This window comes from Labeo rohita, chromosome 15 (genome assembly GCF_022985175.1).
Source record: "Labeo rohita strain BAU-BD-2019 chromosome 15, IGBB_LRoh.1.0, whole genome shotgun sequence".
Taxonomy (NCBI): Eukaryota; Metazoa; Chordata; class Actinopteri; order Cypriniformes; family Cyprinidae; genus Labeo; species Labeo rohita.
The window spans coordinates 37,944,295-37,961,838 of NC_066883.1; the positions used below are offsets into that span (position 1 = coordinate 37,944,295).

General features: G+C 31.8%; 1 protein-coding gene across 2 annotated transcripts in view; it reads left to right on the top strand.

Annotated features, from left to right (window-relative positions):
- The window catches only part of LOC127177623 (endothelin-converting enzyme-like 1), a 45,437-nt gene that overhangs the window by 22,639 nt on the left and 5,254 nt on the right, over positions 1–17,544 (top strand). For both annotated transcript variants that reach the window (XM_051130002.1, XM_051130003.1), the window contains exons 8-13: positions 1,215–1,437; positions 5,908–6,006; positions 6,187–6,261; positions 6,337–6,440; positions 11,694–11,752; positions 12,714–12,765. In XM_051130002.1, coding sequence (XP_050985959.1) covers positions 1,215–1,437; positions 5,908–6,006; positions 6,187–6,261; positions 6,337–6,440; positions 11,694–11,752; positions 12,714–12,765 — 612 coding nt within the window. The remainder of the gene's footprint in view (positions 1–1,214; positions 1,438–5,907; positions 6,007–6,186; positions 6,262–6,336; positions 6,441–11,693; positions 11,753–12,713; positions 12,766–17,544) is intronic.

Below are 17,544 nucleotides of genomic sequence, written 5' to 3' on the forward strand. Positions count from 1 at the left end.
TTTAAATATTTCAAGAATAAAGTTGAAATGTTTCGGAATTTACGTCGAAATTACGAGAATAAATTCAAAATGTTTTGAGGATAAAGTTGAAATGTTTTAAAAATTAAGGTTGCAATTATGAAAATAAAGTCGAAATGTTTTGAGAATGAAGTTGAAATTATGAGAATAAAGTTGAAATGATTTGAAAGTTGAAATGTTTCGAAATTGACGTAATTACGAAAATAAAGTTGAAATGTTTTGAGAATAATGTTTAAATATTTCGAAATTATGAGTATAAAGTCGAAAATGATTTTGGGAATGAAGTTAAAATTACGAGAATAAAGTTTAAATGTTTCGAGAAAATTTGAATTTGAAATTAACGTCGCAATTGCGAAAATAACGTCAAAATGTTTTGAGAATTAAATCGAAATTACAAGAATAAAGTCTAAATTTTTTGAGAATAAATTTGAAATGTTTTGAAATTAACGTCGTAAGTACGGAAATAAAATTGAAATGTTTTGAGAATGAAGACGAAATTATGAGAATAAAGTTGAAATGTTTTGAGAATAGTGTTTAAATATGTCGAAATTGATGTCAAATTTATGAGAATAAAGTTGAAATTTTTAGAGAATAAAATTGAAATATTTTGAAATTAAAGTGAAAATTATAAAAAAAAAAAGTTGAAATGTTTTGAGAATAAAGTCAAAGTGAGGCCTTTTGTAATTGCTACAAATAAATTCTGTTCATTTTGACTTTATTCTCAAAATATTTCGACCTTAATCTTGAAACATTTCAACTTTATTCACGAAACACTTCGACTTTATTCTCATAATTTTGACTTCATTGTCAAAACGTTTTGACTTTCAAAATATTTCAACTTTATTCTCAAAATATTACAACTTTAATCTCATTTTTATGTAGTTTTTGTAGTTTTCTATGTGAATATGTGTTAAACTCTAATTGATTCCTGTGATGCGCAGCTGAATTTTCAGCATCATTACTCCAGTCTTCAGTGTCACATGATCCTTCAGAAATCATTCTAATGTGCTGATTTGCTGATTATTATCAATGTTAAAAACAATATTTTTGTGGAAACCGTCATACGTTTTGTTTTCAGGATTCACAGATGAATGGAAAGTTCAAAAGAACAGCATTTGTTGAAACAGAAACGTTTTGTGACATTATGACTGTGTTTCCTGTCAGTGGTGTATGTTCACAGACTGTTTTGTTGTCAGGGTTCTTCATAACTACATGTTGTGGCGTATCGTGGCGGCGCTGAGCGAGCATCTCTCCACGGCGTTTCGCAGCACGATTCACGAGTTCTCGCGTGAGATCGACGGCACCGAGCGTCAGCTGGATCTGGAGCGTCTGTGTCTCAATCAGGCCAACAAACACTTCGGGATGGCGCTCGGCGCGCTCTTCGTCCAGCAGCACTTCTCCTCCTCCAGCAGAGCCAAGGTGAGCAGCACTGATCTCAGATCAAAAACTCCTTCTCATGTTCTTCTTAAGAAAGATTTTTTTTAAGGTTCTTAAAATATTTTGAGATATTTTTCAAGAATTGCACTGAAGAACATTCTTGTGAAATTTAACTTCAGAAATGTATCGACTTCTTTCTTAAGCATTTTTATTTCATTTGCATATCATATTTGTATTTATGCATAAAATACTAAAGTCTGTAATTAGAAGTCAAAGATCTTAATATGAACTAATTTTTCTCAAAACTAATTAAAATGAATTTAAAAACCGTTTGAGTCCCTAATTGAGTGGATTTTGTAGAGCTGTTATTGAATTTTGAATTGAGCAAAAATTCACTTATATAATAATACTTTATGTTATTATTGATTATTGGTGCCACTTCAGAGAAATCATGCATAATCCCTAGTAAACGTAATATGTATTATATGTAGCTATATTTTGTAATTTATAATTTAAACACCCTACCAAATTCATTAAATATCTTACCTTTGGATGATTTAAGACAAGTTTGAGGTTTACCAGGGTTATTACAGTTAACTAACATTGAAACTGAAATTATAAAAACATTTTATTGCTTGAAATAAAATAAAATAAAATAAAATAAAATAAAATAAAATAAAATAAAATAAAATAAAAAACTGTAATATTTTAGTGATACTTAAATAACAATAGTCCTAACTTTACAAACGTAAGAAGTTTTTAAAACATATTTTTTTAGTAATTTAAATTATGATGATGATGATTATTATTATTATTATTATTATTAAGTTAAATTAAGTTTTGTCTTTAGAACAATCTCATAAAAACAGATAAAAACATTCTTAAGATTTTTTTTTTTTTTTTGGAATATTAAATATTCATAACAATATTCCTAAATTAGAAATAAATAAATAAAAAATAAAATAAAATAAAATGAAATACTTAAACTTAAGAAGTTTTAAAACAAAAACAACAAAACAAAAATAAATAAATAATAATAATAATTATTATTATTATTATTATTATTAAGTTAAATTAAGTTTTGTCTTTAGAACAATCTTACAAAAATAGATAAGAACATTCTTAAGAATTATTATTTTTTATGTATTTATTTATTTTTTGGAATACAAAATATTCATAACAATATTCCTAAATTAGAAAAAAATAAAATAAAATAAATAAAATAAAATGCATAAATAGTCCTAACTTAAAGAACTTAAGAAGTTTTAAAAACATATTTTTAAGTTAAATTAAGTTTTGTCTTTAGAACAATCTTATAAAAACAGATTAAGATTTTTTTTAAGGAATACAAAATATTCATAACAATATTCCTAAATTAGAAAAAAAAAAAACTAAAAATAAAATTAAATTAAATAAAATTAAATTTAAAATAAAAACATAAAATATATATATATTTTTAAAAAAGCTGATCAAAAATATCCTAAAAACTATAATATTATTATTACTATTATTTTTTATTTATTTTTTTTTTTTTAAGTTAAATTAAGTTTTGTCTTTAGAATAATCTTATGAAAACAAATAAGAACATTCTTAAGATTTTTTTTTTTTTTTTTTTGGAATACTATAGATTAATACAATTACAGAGTAAAATAGGACATTACAACTTTTTGTCCCCACCTTTTTTCCTACAAAACTGCATATAAATTTCCTGTTATGCTATATTATTAATAAAATATTTATGTGTCCAAATTTTGGATTCAATCTTTTTTTTTATCAGCTTCTTTTTCCAGTTATCACAAGTTTTGTATTTCTTTTTGGAATTTGTTGATTGTAGGTTTCACTGATTTAAGGTCACGCACCTCAATTTTTGAGTGAACGTTGCCAAAATTGTCCACAAATGATACTTTTTTTTTTTTACCTAAAATCTGTGCATGTGTTCAGATCAATGCAGTATTTGGTGCTAATACAGCGTGACTGACTCACGAGCAGATTCACGAGCAGTTTCTCGTCTCTTCTGAAATGTGAAATTACTGGAGTGTTTTTTTTTCAGGAGCTTCAAGAAGTTCAGTCTCCACTTTGTCTTGTGTAATAGAGATACTGAGAGATGCCATTTCTAATTTGTCTTTCCTATAGAAAAGTGCTGTCTTGTGTCTCTGGTGACGTCTCTCCGTCCTCTTTCTTTTCTAAAGCAGTCGATCTGTTTTTCTTCCACCGGCCCCATGTTTGTTTACCTTTCATCTCGCTTCCTTCCTTCTGTGCTCTTCTCAGATAGATAGAATGATGGATGGATCAAATCGCACTTCTTTTGAGGAAGACGTGGCTCCCAGATGGTTTGCGTGGCGGGGTGTATAGATTTGTGGAAATCCTCAGTCAAAATGTCACTTTCGTCAGACGAGCGCAGGCTTTTGCCATTTTTCCAGCTTGCGGTGGCTTTCATTCTGTTTTCCAGCGAAAGAATCATCCAGATCTCTTTAGAGTTTCTATGAAAGGAATAATTCATCCACAAATGACTTTCTTTCTTCAGTGAATCACAAAACCATTGTAAAATGTTCTTGTTTTCTCTTTTACACACACTGTCATTTAGAAGGTCTCTTCTGCTCACCAAGACTGAATTTATTTGTTTTAAAATACACTAAAAATAGTGAAAAAATATTAGAATTCAAAACAACAGTTTATCTGTTAAACTATAATTTATTTCTGTGATCAAAGCTGAATTTTCAGCATCATTACTCGTCTTCAGTGTCCAGTGATCCATCAGAAATCATTCCAATATGCTGATATCTAATATTTGAGGTCGTCTCAGGTAATCGTGACAGCGGATGACCAGCTTTTAAATGGAGGTTTCAGCTGACTTGCTTTTCTAATTACAAATGTGAATGATTTTTGTCACTTAGAAGTTTCTGCTGCTTATTAAACGAATATGAATGTTAAAAGATATTGAGCGGCCCTCATAGAAACTGTGCTGGTCTGATTTATTATTACAGTTCACTAAAACTAAAATTAATCTTTATTTGAATTAAAATAAGTCTTTATAAATAATACAAAAAAAATAAAAATAAATAAATATTTTTTTCAGCTGGTTGCCAAAGTATAATTCATTTTATTTCCATTGCATTTTAATGGCACTAAAATAACTAAACTTAAATAAACTAAAAACTAATAAATAAAAATGAAAAAAAAAAAAAAACTATATAGACGTTAAAAATGCATAACAAAACTAAAACTAAAATTCAAGTGATAACAGAAAATATAAAAATATAATTCAGAAAATACATATATCATATACAGTATGAGTAATTTTGTTATGTTTTGAGATATGGTAAGGATATATATTTTTTATTTCTCGTTTATATATTAAATAAGCATGTGGTGATGTCTATGAAGTGAATTAAATGTTTAATAATAGTAATAATAATAATAATAATAATGTTTAATTTACATGGCGCTTTACCTGAGCTCAAGGACACTACACAAAGAGCAGTAATTTAACAATCTAACATTTAATTTAAATCAAATTTAAATCAGAGAAAAATAAAAATAAAAATTAATTGACAATATTAAAAAGATACTTATACATGTCAAAAATATAGAAATTATAAATATATTACATATGTCATGAGTAATTTTAGGTTATGTTTTGAGATAATAATAATAATAATAATAATAATAATAATAATAATATGTTTAATTTATATGGTATCTTTCCTGAGCTCAAGGACGCTTCACAAAGAGCAGTAATGTAACAATCTTTTTTTTTTTGAGAAATAATAATAATAATAATAATAATAAATTTATTTAGTGCCTTTCCTGAGCAGTAATGTAACAATCTATCATTTATATTAAATAAAATTTAATTTAAGTTATTTTAATCAAAATAAACCTTTATAAAATTAATAAATAAAAAAATATATATTTCGGCTGGCTGCCAAAGCATAATTCATTTTATTTCGAATGCATTTTAATGGCACTAAAATAACTACAATTAAATAAACTATAAGCTAATAAATAAAAATGAATTAAAATATATAAACATTTAAAAAAAAAAAAGACTAATTACAAAAATGTATTACAAAATTACTAACTAAAATTTAAGTGAAAACAGAAATTTTGTTTAATAGACAATATTAAAAAAACTATATAGTATATCAATGAACACTAAAATAACACTTGTACATGTCAAAAATATTGAAATTATAAATATATCACATATATAATGAGTAATATTTGGTTATGTTTTGAGAAATAATAATAATAATAATAATGTTTAATTTATATAGCACCTTTCCGCTTCACAAAGAGCAGTTACATTTCATTTAAATTTAATTTAAGTTAACATTTAAATCAAAGATACTTAATGTCATTTTGTTATTTTCCTTCAAGGTTTTAAACAAGGTTTTAACACGACGTTTCTTGATAGTTTGTCTTCAGTCAGTTTTAGTTCACACACACCGTTCACCCAATCAAATGTGACGGCTCCTTTGATTGACATCTTGTCTCCGCCCCCGTCCACAGGTACAGGAGCTGGTGGAGGACATTAAACACTCGTTAGATCAGAGACTACAGGAGCTCGACTGGATGGATGAAGAAACCAGAGACGCTGCACGAGCGAAGGTGAGTCTGTGATTCTCGTTCAGAGCTCACTCATGTTCCAATCCGACTTTTAACAAACAATAATAAGACAGAGCTGTAAAGTGAACGTGGAGCAGCTCAGATCATATCGAGTTTGTATTGAGACTATGGTTTGTCTTGAGCAAATCTGAGCTCAGTTATTGTGAAATGTCTTTCTCTCAGCTGCAGCACATGATGGTTATGACGGGTTATCCTGACTTCCTGTTAAAGCCTGAACTTATCGACGAGGAGTACAGGGTAAGACGCTTCTGACGATCACACGACCCGAATCCAGACGATGGTTTGAGCTCAAATCCTTTTGTTTCTCCTCAGTTTGATGTGAACGAGAAAACGTACTTCAAGAACATCCTGAACAGCATCAAATACAACATCAAACTCTCCATCAGGAAGATCCATAAGGAGGTGGACAAGACCACGTGAGTTTGACACGACGACACAGGAAGTGATGTCACTGCCGCCTTTCAGCGTACGAACCACTGATCTATAATAGAGAACTGGATGGCTCATGACGTCATAGAAGTGAAGCCATTGCGCCGCCATATTGCTATTCCCTACACACAGAAAAAAAATGGTGCTTCAGCGGTTCTTCAGCGGTTCTTTGGTGTGATTGTGGTGCTATTTTGCACCGTTAGTGTATAAAGAACCGGTCAAGCCCCTGTCTGGTTCTTCAGTGGTTCTTTGGGGTCATTAAGGTGCTATATAGCACCACTGCCATACAAACAACCTGTTAAACCTCTGAATAAGGATCTCTAACTCTCTCTTAAACTCTTCAGTTGGGGAAAGGATTAAAAACAACATTAACATACAGTGTATTTCCTGAAGATCTTTTTGCCCCTAAGGCGCCCATAAGGAAATATTTCCCACATAAGACCTTTTGACCTTAGAAAAGCATAAAAGTGATTCAAGACATTTTGCCATTGTAGTAAATATATTTACTACTATTGTAGTAATACAAGCCCCTATGATTGTTTCTATTGAGCACCATTTTTGTTGAAGTAATAAAATGCTATACACAGCAAAATCCCCAGTGTTAATTTAACACTCTGAGTGTGGACACATATAAACACTGAAGCAGTGTTAAAGAGATAATTAGGTGATTAACAAAGTGATGATTGATCATTATTGAAGACACCTGATGTTAATAAGCAGAATCACCAAAGGAGAAAACCAACATTTTTAAGCAACCATTATAGTGGTCAGTGTTTGCATTAGTTGGGCTCTTGACCCTTAAATCTTCAATATTAGGTCTTGTTTGGCTGCAATTACTGAGTTATAACAGCCAGACAAGCAAAGAGCAAAAGGCGATAAGATGGCATTGACTGTGCTTGACTTAATCATCATATAGTGACTTGAGTATTTGACATAGAATTTTCTTACAGATTACAAAAAAAAACTGTGAACAAAAGATCAATCAGTTTTGCCATAATCAGACAGATGATGGAAAAAAAAGTTGATCTTAATTTAGACACACAGACATGAAGAATCAGTGTGAGAATCACAACAACGGTGACCATCAAAAAGCGTGTTGTAGCCAATCAGAACTCATCCGTGACTCCCATCATGCATTGCGGCATGAATAAATGATGAGAGTTCAGAGTTGATCTGTTTATCTGAATATGCCGTTTGTCACCATTGTTGAGATTCATGGGCTGGTTCTTGATGTCTATGTGTGCCTAGGTGAAATACTTCTTTTTAAACAGGTTGTAAAAAAAATCTTTCCAAAATGTGTAGGAAGTGCTGGATCTTCTGTGGATTGTCAAGGCTATTACAATAAACAAAAACAAAAAAAAAACTAACTTAGAGATTAGACTCTAGGTGATTTACATCAAACAATGAATATGTTAAAACATAATCACCTGGTGACTTGAGCTTTTGGCTTGTTTGGCTGTTTGAACTCAAATACAGCAGCCAAACAAAATCTAGCATTAAAGATTTAAGGGTCAAGAGCCCAACTAATGCAAACACTGACCACTATAATGGTTGCTTAAAAATGTTGGTTTTCTCCTTTGGTGATTCTGCTTATTAACATCAGGTGTCTTCAATAATGATCAATCATCACTTTGTTAATCACCTAATTATCTCATTACCTTTAACACTGCTTCAGTGATTATGTGTCCACACTCAGAGTGTTAAATTAACACTGGGGATTTTGCTGTGTGTGGTACATCTGATGGTTCTACATAGAACCATTTGACAAAGGTGCCATATAGCACTAAAAGTGGTTCCCCTATGATTACGAGCCAAAGAACCACTTTTAGTGCTATATAGCACCATTTGTTTTTAGAGTGTAGTATTCGCAAACATTCTATTGAATGAATAGGAAATAATACGACTTTAATGAGAAAACATCACCTAACAAGTCAGCGTATTCATATCTGACGTCTCACTGTACATTCTCACAACGCAAACGTCCTAAGCATGTAAACGGTTATTGTTTAATGTCGGGAATTCCCTCTGCTTATTAAAAAGTTACGTTCATATACATTACAGTAGCGAACATCATATGAACATGATAAACATTGGACGTTCACCGTTTACAAATGACAAAATGCTCATCCTGAAAACTTTTTTTAGATTTATGCTTTGTATACATATAATTAGCCTTGTACAGTTAATAATTGTTTGTGCTGTTTTTTTATAGTGTTTTTATTCGTAAATTCGTTACAGGCTAAATGCACATTTCAACAATGATTTCATTAACATCATTTTGAAGCAGGTAATGATTTAAACGTTTAATTCAGCCTACATAACATTCATGTTGAGATAAATGTTAATAATAAACGTTAATAATGCAAAAATGTTAAATATAACATTTGAAATATAGGAATATTAAATGATTTAAATAACTAAAAAGATAAAATGAAAATGAAACGTTAAAAATGAAACTAAAACTGTCAGCAGATGCCGTTAAGTCACTGATTTTATCACTGAATCATTCATTCAGGAATGAAGCGACTCTTTAGGAATGGGTAATTGAATCAATGGCTCAGATTCGTTTAAAAACGCCCGTTCATTCATAAACTGAACACATCTGTGTTTGAATAGAGATGCGGCTTAGTAGTGACTGTTTCAGACTATTTTCGTTGACGAAATTGAGCAAAATCAGGTAGTGTTATAGTCAGATAAATGTAATTTAAGGCACTTAATATAATAGAATTTGCGCAATCTTTAAGAGTTTTAAATAGATGTTGCTCACTTAGGGACATTAAAATATGCACATCATAACTTGGAGAAATAACGCTGACTAATTACAACACAGAGCAATATAACAGGCTTGTATTGTATTATTTATTGTATATTCGAATCAATTTCAGATACTAATTCCAGATATATGTTCATGTTTACTATTTCCTGCATAATTTCTTACGTTAAGAAATATATTTTGTGTTGGATCAGAACTGTGTCGGCAAGTGCGCAGCTGACACACCCACCTGAACGATTCCCAAACATCGCTTATCCTGCTCGAAAGACGATAAATACTGCAGATACGATTTTAAGTAAAAATTAATTTACATACACATATCATAAAAACTAGTCCTGAGTGACTGAGATGCTTAAAATCGGGTGATTTTAGGTCAGTGGTTTAGCTGTGAGTCAATGGTGCTCTCTGCCGGTAGGGAATAGTAAGATGGCGGATCGAACACTTCCGGTGGCTTCACTGCCTGACGGCAATTTGGAACGCAGTGAGCAATCCAGTCATTATATATAGATCAGTGGTACGAACAGAGGGACTTTACTGTTGATTTCAAAGAGAAAGTGCTTTGGGTTTGTTTAAAAGGACAGAGAGAACATGAATAGAATTATCACATCTCTAATAACACGCCATGTGCGTTTCGACTAGATTTTAAAAGGTTTGTTCCTGCGTTTGTCACAGATGGTTTTGTGATTGATCGTAAAACAGCCTCTGATGAGTCTGGAAACAGACGTTGAGCTGGTGTTTGTGTGATCAGACGGACAGATTGTGTCTGAACACGACGGTCAGAACAAAGAAAAACGAGTGTCTGTGAAAACCTCCGGACCTCTGGAGCCAAAACACACACACTTATACACGGTTTCCACACCTACAACTGATTCATGAAATGTTCAATACATTTTGAATCAGTTTTAATCATTTTTTAAGTTGGCTTGAGAAAACCAACTTACTGAAATGCTGTTTAAACTTATAGACAAGCCTGCTATCTACAGTCATGCTAGTAACTTTCTAATCATGCTAGACACATGCTAACAATCATGCTAACAAGATGCTAGTAACATGCTAATCATGTAAGACATGGTAACAACATGCTAGTAACTTGCTAATGAACATGCCATCTGTCTATAGCTTGCTAATCATGCTAATAACATGCTAATCATGCTAGAAACACGTTAGCAACATGATAATAATGGTAACAACATGTTACTAATTGCTAATAATGCTAACAAGATGCTAGTAACATGCTAATCATGTTAACGACACAGTAGCAACATGCTAGTAACTTGCTAATCAACACGCCATCTGTCTATAGCTTGCTAATCATGCTAACAACATGCTAATCATGCTAGAAACACGCTAGCAACATGCTAATAATGGTAGCAACATGTTAGTAACTTGCTAATCATGCTAACAAATGCTAGTAACATGCTAGTCATGCTATGAATATGCTAGCAACATGCTAGTAACATGCTAACAATATGCCATCTATCTATAACTTGCTAATCATGCTAACAACATGTTAATTATGCTAGAAACATGCTAGTAATTGCTTATAAACATGATAACCACATGCTAATAATACTAGCAACATGGTAGTAACTTGCTAATCATGCTAACAAGATGCTAGTAACATGTTAATCATGTTAAAGACATTGTAGCAACATGCTAGTAACTTGTTAATCATGCTAGAAACATGCTAGCAACATGTAATATATCTATAACTTGCTAATCATGCTAAAACACGCTAACATGTTAATCATGCTAGAAACATGCTAGAAACATGCAATATATATAACTTGATAATAATGCTAAAACATGCTAATCATGCTAACAGCATGTTAATAACTTGCTAATCATGCAAAAACCATGCTAACACCATGCTAATCATGCTAGCAACATGCTAGCAAGCTGATAGTAACTTGTTAATCATGTTAGAAACATGTTAGCAACATGCTAATCATGTTAAAACATGCTAACAACATGTTAATCATGTTAAAACATGCTAGCAACATGCTAATCATGGTAGAAAAACATACTAAAATAAATAAACATACTAAAACATGCTAACAACATTCCAGTAACTTGCTAATCATGATAGAAACATGGTAATCATGTTAGCAACACGTTAGTACCATGCTAATCATGTCAAAGACATGCTAGCAACATGGTAGTAACCTGCTAATAATGCTAGAAACATGCTAGCAAAATGCTAGTAACTTGCAATCATGCTAGTAATTTGCAATCATGCTAGCAACATGCTAACAGCATGCTATTTAAACTGTCTGGTCCGGCTTTCTCAGGTCAACTTCAAAATTTGCCTTGACAATCATGCTTCTGTTTTGATTTTTAAAAATTATTTTTAAACATTTCGTGTATGAAATGTGCTGTATAAATAAACAAACTGATCTGTGTCCAGTAAAACACAATATTCTGCATTAAAATGTGTGTGTGTGTGTGTGTGTGTGCGTTTCCACAGGTGGCTTCTTCCACCACAGGCATTAAATGCGTATTACCTACCAAACAAAAACCAGATGGGTGAGTATCATCAACACACCCCTGAATATTGAGACACCGGCATCAGTAAGATTTCTTTTAATAGAAATGAACTCTTTTTATTCATCAAGGACACATTAAATTAATCAAAATTGACAGTAAAGACATTTATAATGTTACAAAAGATTTATATTTGAAATAAATGCCGTTTTTTGAACTTTTGAACTTTCTATTCATCTGTGAATCCTGAAAAATAAAATGTATGATGGTTTCCACAAAAATATTCTGTTTTCAACATTGCTAATAATCATAAATGTTTGTTGAGCGGCAAATCAGTATATTAGAATGATTTCTGAAAGATCATGTGACACTGAAGACTGGAGTAATGATGCTGAAAATTCAGCTGCGCATCACAGAAATCAATTACAGTTTAACAGATATTCACATAGAAAACAGCTAATAATATTTCACTATTTTTACAGTATTTTTGATCAAATACATGCAGCCTTGGTGAGCAGAATAGACATTAAAAATGTTTTAAATGCTAGTGTATATTATCATCCTATGCATTTCTTTTTCTGTCACGGTGAGGGCTTTCCACTGACTTCTGTTGTTTTTAACAACACAGAATTTGTACGTCTTCACTATGGCATTATTTATTATATGCATTAATTTGTTCTCCAGCTGCACCTCACAATGAAGATGATTTCAGCTTTCATCATTATCTGGGATAATAAATGCCACCTGTTAGAGGATCAATACAGACAGATAGAGACAGAGAGAGAGTTCATTTTCATCTTTTGTTCATTTTTCATTTCTTTTCTTGCTCATCTAAAGGCTTTTGCAATACAACGTACTGTTTGTCATGCCAGTAAAGCTGATTTGAATTTGACACTGAGTGAGACAGAAACAGAAAGAATCCTCATTAACTCAGAGCATCGTGTTTTTATATTTCTCTTCACTTCATCATTTTAAGCATTTTAAGCTCTTTGTTTCTCTTCAGTTTTTCCTGCAGGAATTCTCCAGCCGACTCTCTATGATCCCGAATTCCCTCAGTGAGTATCACAGTCATTCCTCTGATGATTCCTGATGTCATAGTGTGAATACACACGTGTTGCATCTTCACTAGCGGCCATTGCAGTGACTGTAACACAGGATTGTAAACTTAAAGGAGAAGTTCACTTCTAGAACGGAAATTTACAGATGATTTACTCACCCCCTTGTCATCCAAGATGTTCATGTCTTTCTGTCTTCAGTTGTAAAGAAATTATATTTTTGAGGAAAACATTTCAGCATTTCTCTCCATAAAGTGGACTTCAGTGGTGCCCACGAGTGAACGTCCAAAATGGTTTAAATGCAGCTTCAAAAGGCTCTAAATGATCCCAGCCAAGGAAGAAGGATCTTATCTACTGAAACGATTCGTTATTTTCTACATTTTTTTTACAATTTATATACTTTTAACATCAAATGCTCATCTTGTCATGTTAGAAACATGCTAGCAACATGTTAATCATGTTGTAAACATGCTAAGAACATGCTAATCATGCTAGCAACATGCTAGCAACATGCTAGTAATATGTTAATCATGCTAGCAACTTGCTTATCACGTTAGAAACATGATAACAAGACGTTAATAATGCTAGCAACATGCTAGTAACTGGCTCATCATGTTAAAACATGCTAACAACATGGTAATCATGCTAGCAACATACTAGTAACTTGTTAATCATGCTAGTAATTTGCTAATCATGATAGAAACTAGAGGTCGACCGATGTATCGGTTTTGCCGATTAATCGGCACCGATAGTTGATTGGCGGAACTATCGGTTATCGGCAAAAATCCATGCCGATAGTTTTTTCCAGGTTGGGTCCGTTGCTGGAGCGGCTGAGAATGTCGTCATTATACAGCAAAGTCCCTACAGTCTTTGTTATACAGCACAAGAGCGGCCTCTAGTGGCGGAAATCACTGACAGCACGTGCCGTTTGTTTAGACGCGTGACACTGCGCTGCACAGAGCGGGACACTTCAAAGACGGATTTAAAACATCGACAACGAAACGGTGTGTACTGTAGTGCATGTTTTCATGTCATTACTAAGCAATGAATTTGTTGACTAGATGCTGCATTAGTAGAGAAATGACAGCAGTATACTTTTGCCCATTTGATGATCAAATAAAGTCTTGTAGACGCCACTTGAATTGAATGTGACGTGTCCGGTGTGTGTGATACCGGAGAGCTGCGAGTTCTTCTAGAGGCGGTGCTGTACTTTTGCCCGTTGTGTGACTAACATATTTTTATATTTTGATTAGATAACCACAAATGTTCTACAATAGAAGCAGTTAAATTGTGAAAGTACACAATATCCATATGTATGCAATTTCAGCACTGTGGCCTTTGTGTAGATATTTAAAGATGGCCATCTTTAGCTTGATTGTTGATGTAATTGTAGCACTTTACAATATGAGTCCATTTGTAACATTAAGATTGATAAAAGCTGTAGAATAGAAATATTGTTCCTTGTTAGAGTGTGTTAATTTCAGCATTCACTGATGTATTTTAAAAAAATGTGTTGCTTTTGTTAACATTAATGAACAATGAACTAACTATAATGATCAATGTATAATTAATATTAATATTTGTATTCATTTACAAAGTATGGTTCAGTAGGCTTTTTTTTTTTTAAATAGTAGAGTACTATTTATTTTCCGTTCAGTATCCATTTTAAAAACTATTGGTCGATTAATCGGTATCGGCCAGTGTGGTCCAACCTAGTTATCGATATCGGTAAAATCCAATATCGGTCGACCTCTAATAGAAACATGCTAGCAACATGCTGGTAATTTGCTAATCATGCTAAAGCATGCTAACAACATGCTAATCGTGCTCGAAACATGCTAGCAACATGTTAGTAACTTGCTAATCACGGTAGAAACATGCTAACAAGATGTTAATAATGCTAGCAACATCCTAGTACCTGGCTAATCATGTTAAAACATGCTAACAACATGCTAGCAACATGTTAGTAACTTGTTTATAATGTTAGACACATGTTAGCAATTTGCTAATCATGTTAGCGACATGCTAATCATGCTGTAAACATGGTAATCATTCTAACAACATGTTAGAAACATGTTAACAACATTCTAATAATGCTAAAACATGGTAACATGATAGAAACATGCTAACAACATGTTAAACATGTTAGCAACATGCTAGTAACGTGTTAATCATGCAAGAACATGCAGGAAATATGCTAGCAACATGCTAGTAACTTGTTAATGAATATCACATGTTAACAAGATGTTAATGCTAGCAACATGCTAATTACTTGCTAAAGCATGGTAACAGCATGCTAATCATGCTAGAAACATGCTAGCAATGTGCTAGTAACTTGCTAATCACATTAAAACATGCTAACAAGATGTTAATAATGGTAGCAACATGCTAGTAACTGGCTAATCATGTTAAAACATGCTAACAACATGTTAATCATGCTAGCAACATGCTAATAACTTGCTAAAGCATGGTAACAGCATGCTAATCATGCTAGAAACATGCTAGCAATGTGCTAGTAACTTGCTAATCACATTAAAACATGCTAACAAGATGTTAAAAATGCTAGCAACATGCTAGTAACTGGCTAATCATGTTAAAACATACTAACAACATGTTAATCATGCTAGCAACATGCTAATAACTTGCTAAAGCATGGTAACAGCATGTTAATCATGCTAGAAACATGCTAGCAATGTGCTAGTAACTTGCTAATCACATTAAAACATGCTAACAAGATGTTAATAATGCTAGAAACATGCTAGTAACTGGCTAATCATGTTAAAACATGCTAACAACATGTTAATCATGCTAGCAGCATGCTATTAACTTGTTAATCATGTTAGAAACATGCGTGGTAAAACCATGTGTTTACTTGCTTTTGATATTTTATTTGAACTATTTATTATTGACTCATTATATGTATTTTAAGTAATTGTAAAGGCTATTGTTCACTTAGGTCTATTTTTATTACTTCTAAATGAATTATAATGACCGATGACTTGATTAATCGTCAAAATATTTGACAGATTACTGGATTACCAAAATAATCGTTAGTGACAGCCCTAAAAGTAACATCTTACTCCTCAATTTCTCTCAACATGGGGACAGAAGTGCTTTCAATCAGTAAATGTTAGAAAAAGTAACTGGCGTTACTTATTTGTAAATTAATAAGTAATGCGTTACTTTACTAGTTGCTTGAAAAAGTAATCTGATTATGTAACTACCCACAACACTGGCGGGAACCACAGAACATTCCTGAAATGTTTTCCTCAAGAAAATTTCTTTATGACTGAAGAAAGAAAGGCATGAACATCTTGGATGACAAGGGGGTGAGTACATTATCTGCACATTTTTGTTTTAGAAGTGAAATTCTCCTTTAATAACCTTCATTAGTATACAGTTCAGCTGATGTGTGTGTGTGTGTGTGTTTTATAATATATCTTACACAGTCTTAAATGTTCAGCATCATCTGCCTGATGTGTGTGTGTGTGTGTGTGTGTGTGTGTTTACAGGGCGGTGGTGAAAATGGCTTTACTGCGTCTTTTGAGAAAGTGACACTTCTGGAGTGTGTGTGTGTGTGTGTGTGTTTATGGCTGCTGTAGCTTTTCTCTGAGAGCTGCAGCTTTGTATTGATTTCCCTTCACAAAGTCTGTTAGAGGGGACAAATATTAGCAGACCTCACACACACACACACACACACACACGCAAATGTTCACTCACACAGTGTTATTTTAGTATCATTGATATACTATTATAGCTTTTTTAATATTTTGAAATACAGTTTATTTTTATATTTTCTCTGTTTAATTTTAGTGAAATTTTGCTGAACAACTAGCTGATGTGTTTATTTGTTTATGTTTTAGTTAACTATAATAACCCTTGTGTGTGTGTGTGCGCGTGTGTGTGTGTGTTATTGTAGCATCATTGTTTTGAAATTAGATTTGTTTTATATATTTTCCATTTTCAGTTTTGAATTTACAGTCAAACCAAAAATTATTCAGACACCAGATATAATTTTTGATATTTTTACTAATGGGTGCAGAACACTATGACCGTGTTTTGCTTAAGTGTGTTTTCTTTAATTGCTAATGTGGTCTTTTTACACCACAGACTGAACAAAATTAAGCATCACTTGGTAATTAGTCAACAAAGTATTGATAATTGTGTAAATTGGGGCTGGCAAACATTTGATTATGATTAATCGCATACAAAATAAAAGTTTGAGTTTGCCTAATATATGTGTGTACTGCGTGTAATTATTATGTATTTATAAATATAAGCACAGTCATGTATATATTTAAGAGAAATATGTTATTTATGTAATATATATATATATACATTTATAAATTCTATAAATATTATAATAAATACATATACTTGTAAATATTTCCTATATACACTACCGTTCAAAAGTTTGGGGTCAGTACATTTTTATTGTTTTTTTTTTTTTTTTTTTTTTTTTTTTTTTTTAAAGAAATTAATACTTTTATTCACCAAGGATGTATTAAGTTAATAATTAAAAGTTTATTAAAAGTTAATAATAAATGATTTACATTGTTATAAAATATTTATATTTTGAATAAACACTGTACTTTTTAAACTTGTTATTCATGAAAGAATCCTGAAAAAAAAAAAAATCACAGGTTCCAAAAAATATTTGGCAGCACAACTGTTGATATTATCCAACATTGATCATTCGAATAATAAATCTGCATATCAGAATGATTTCTGAAGGATCATGTGACACTTAAGACTGGAGTAACAACTGATAAAAAATCA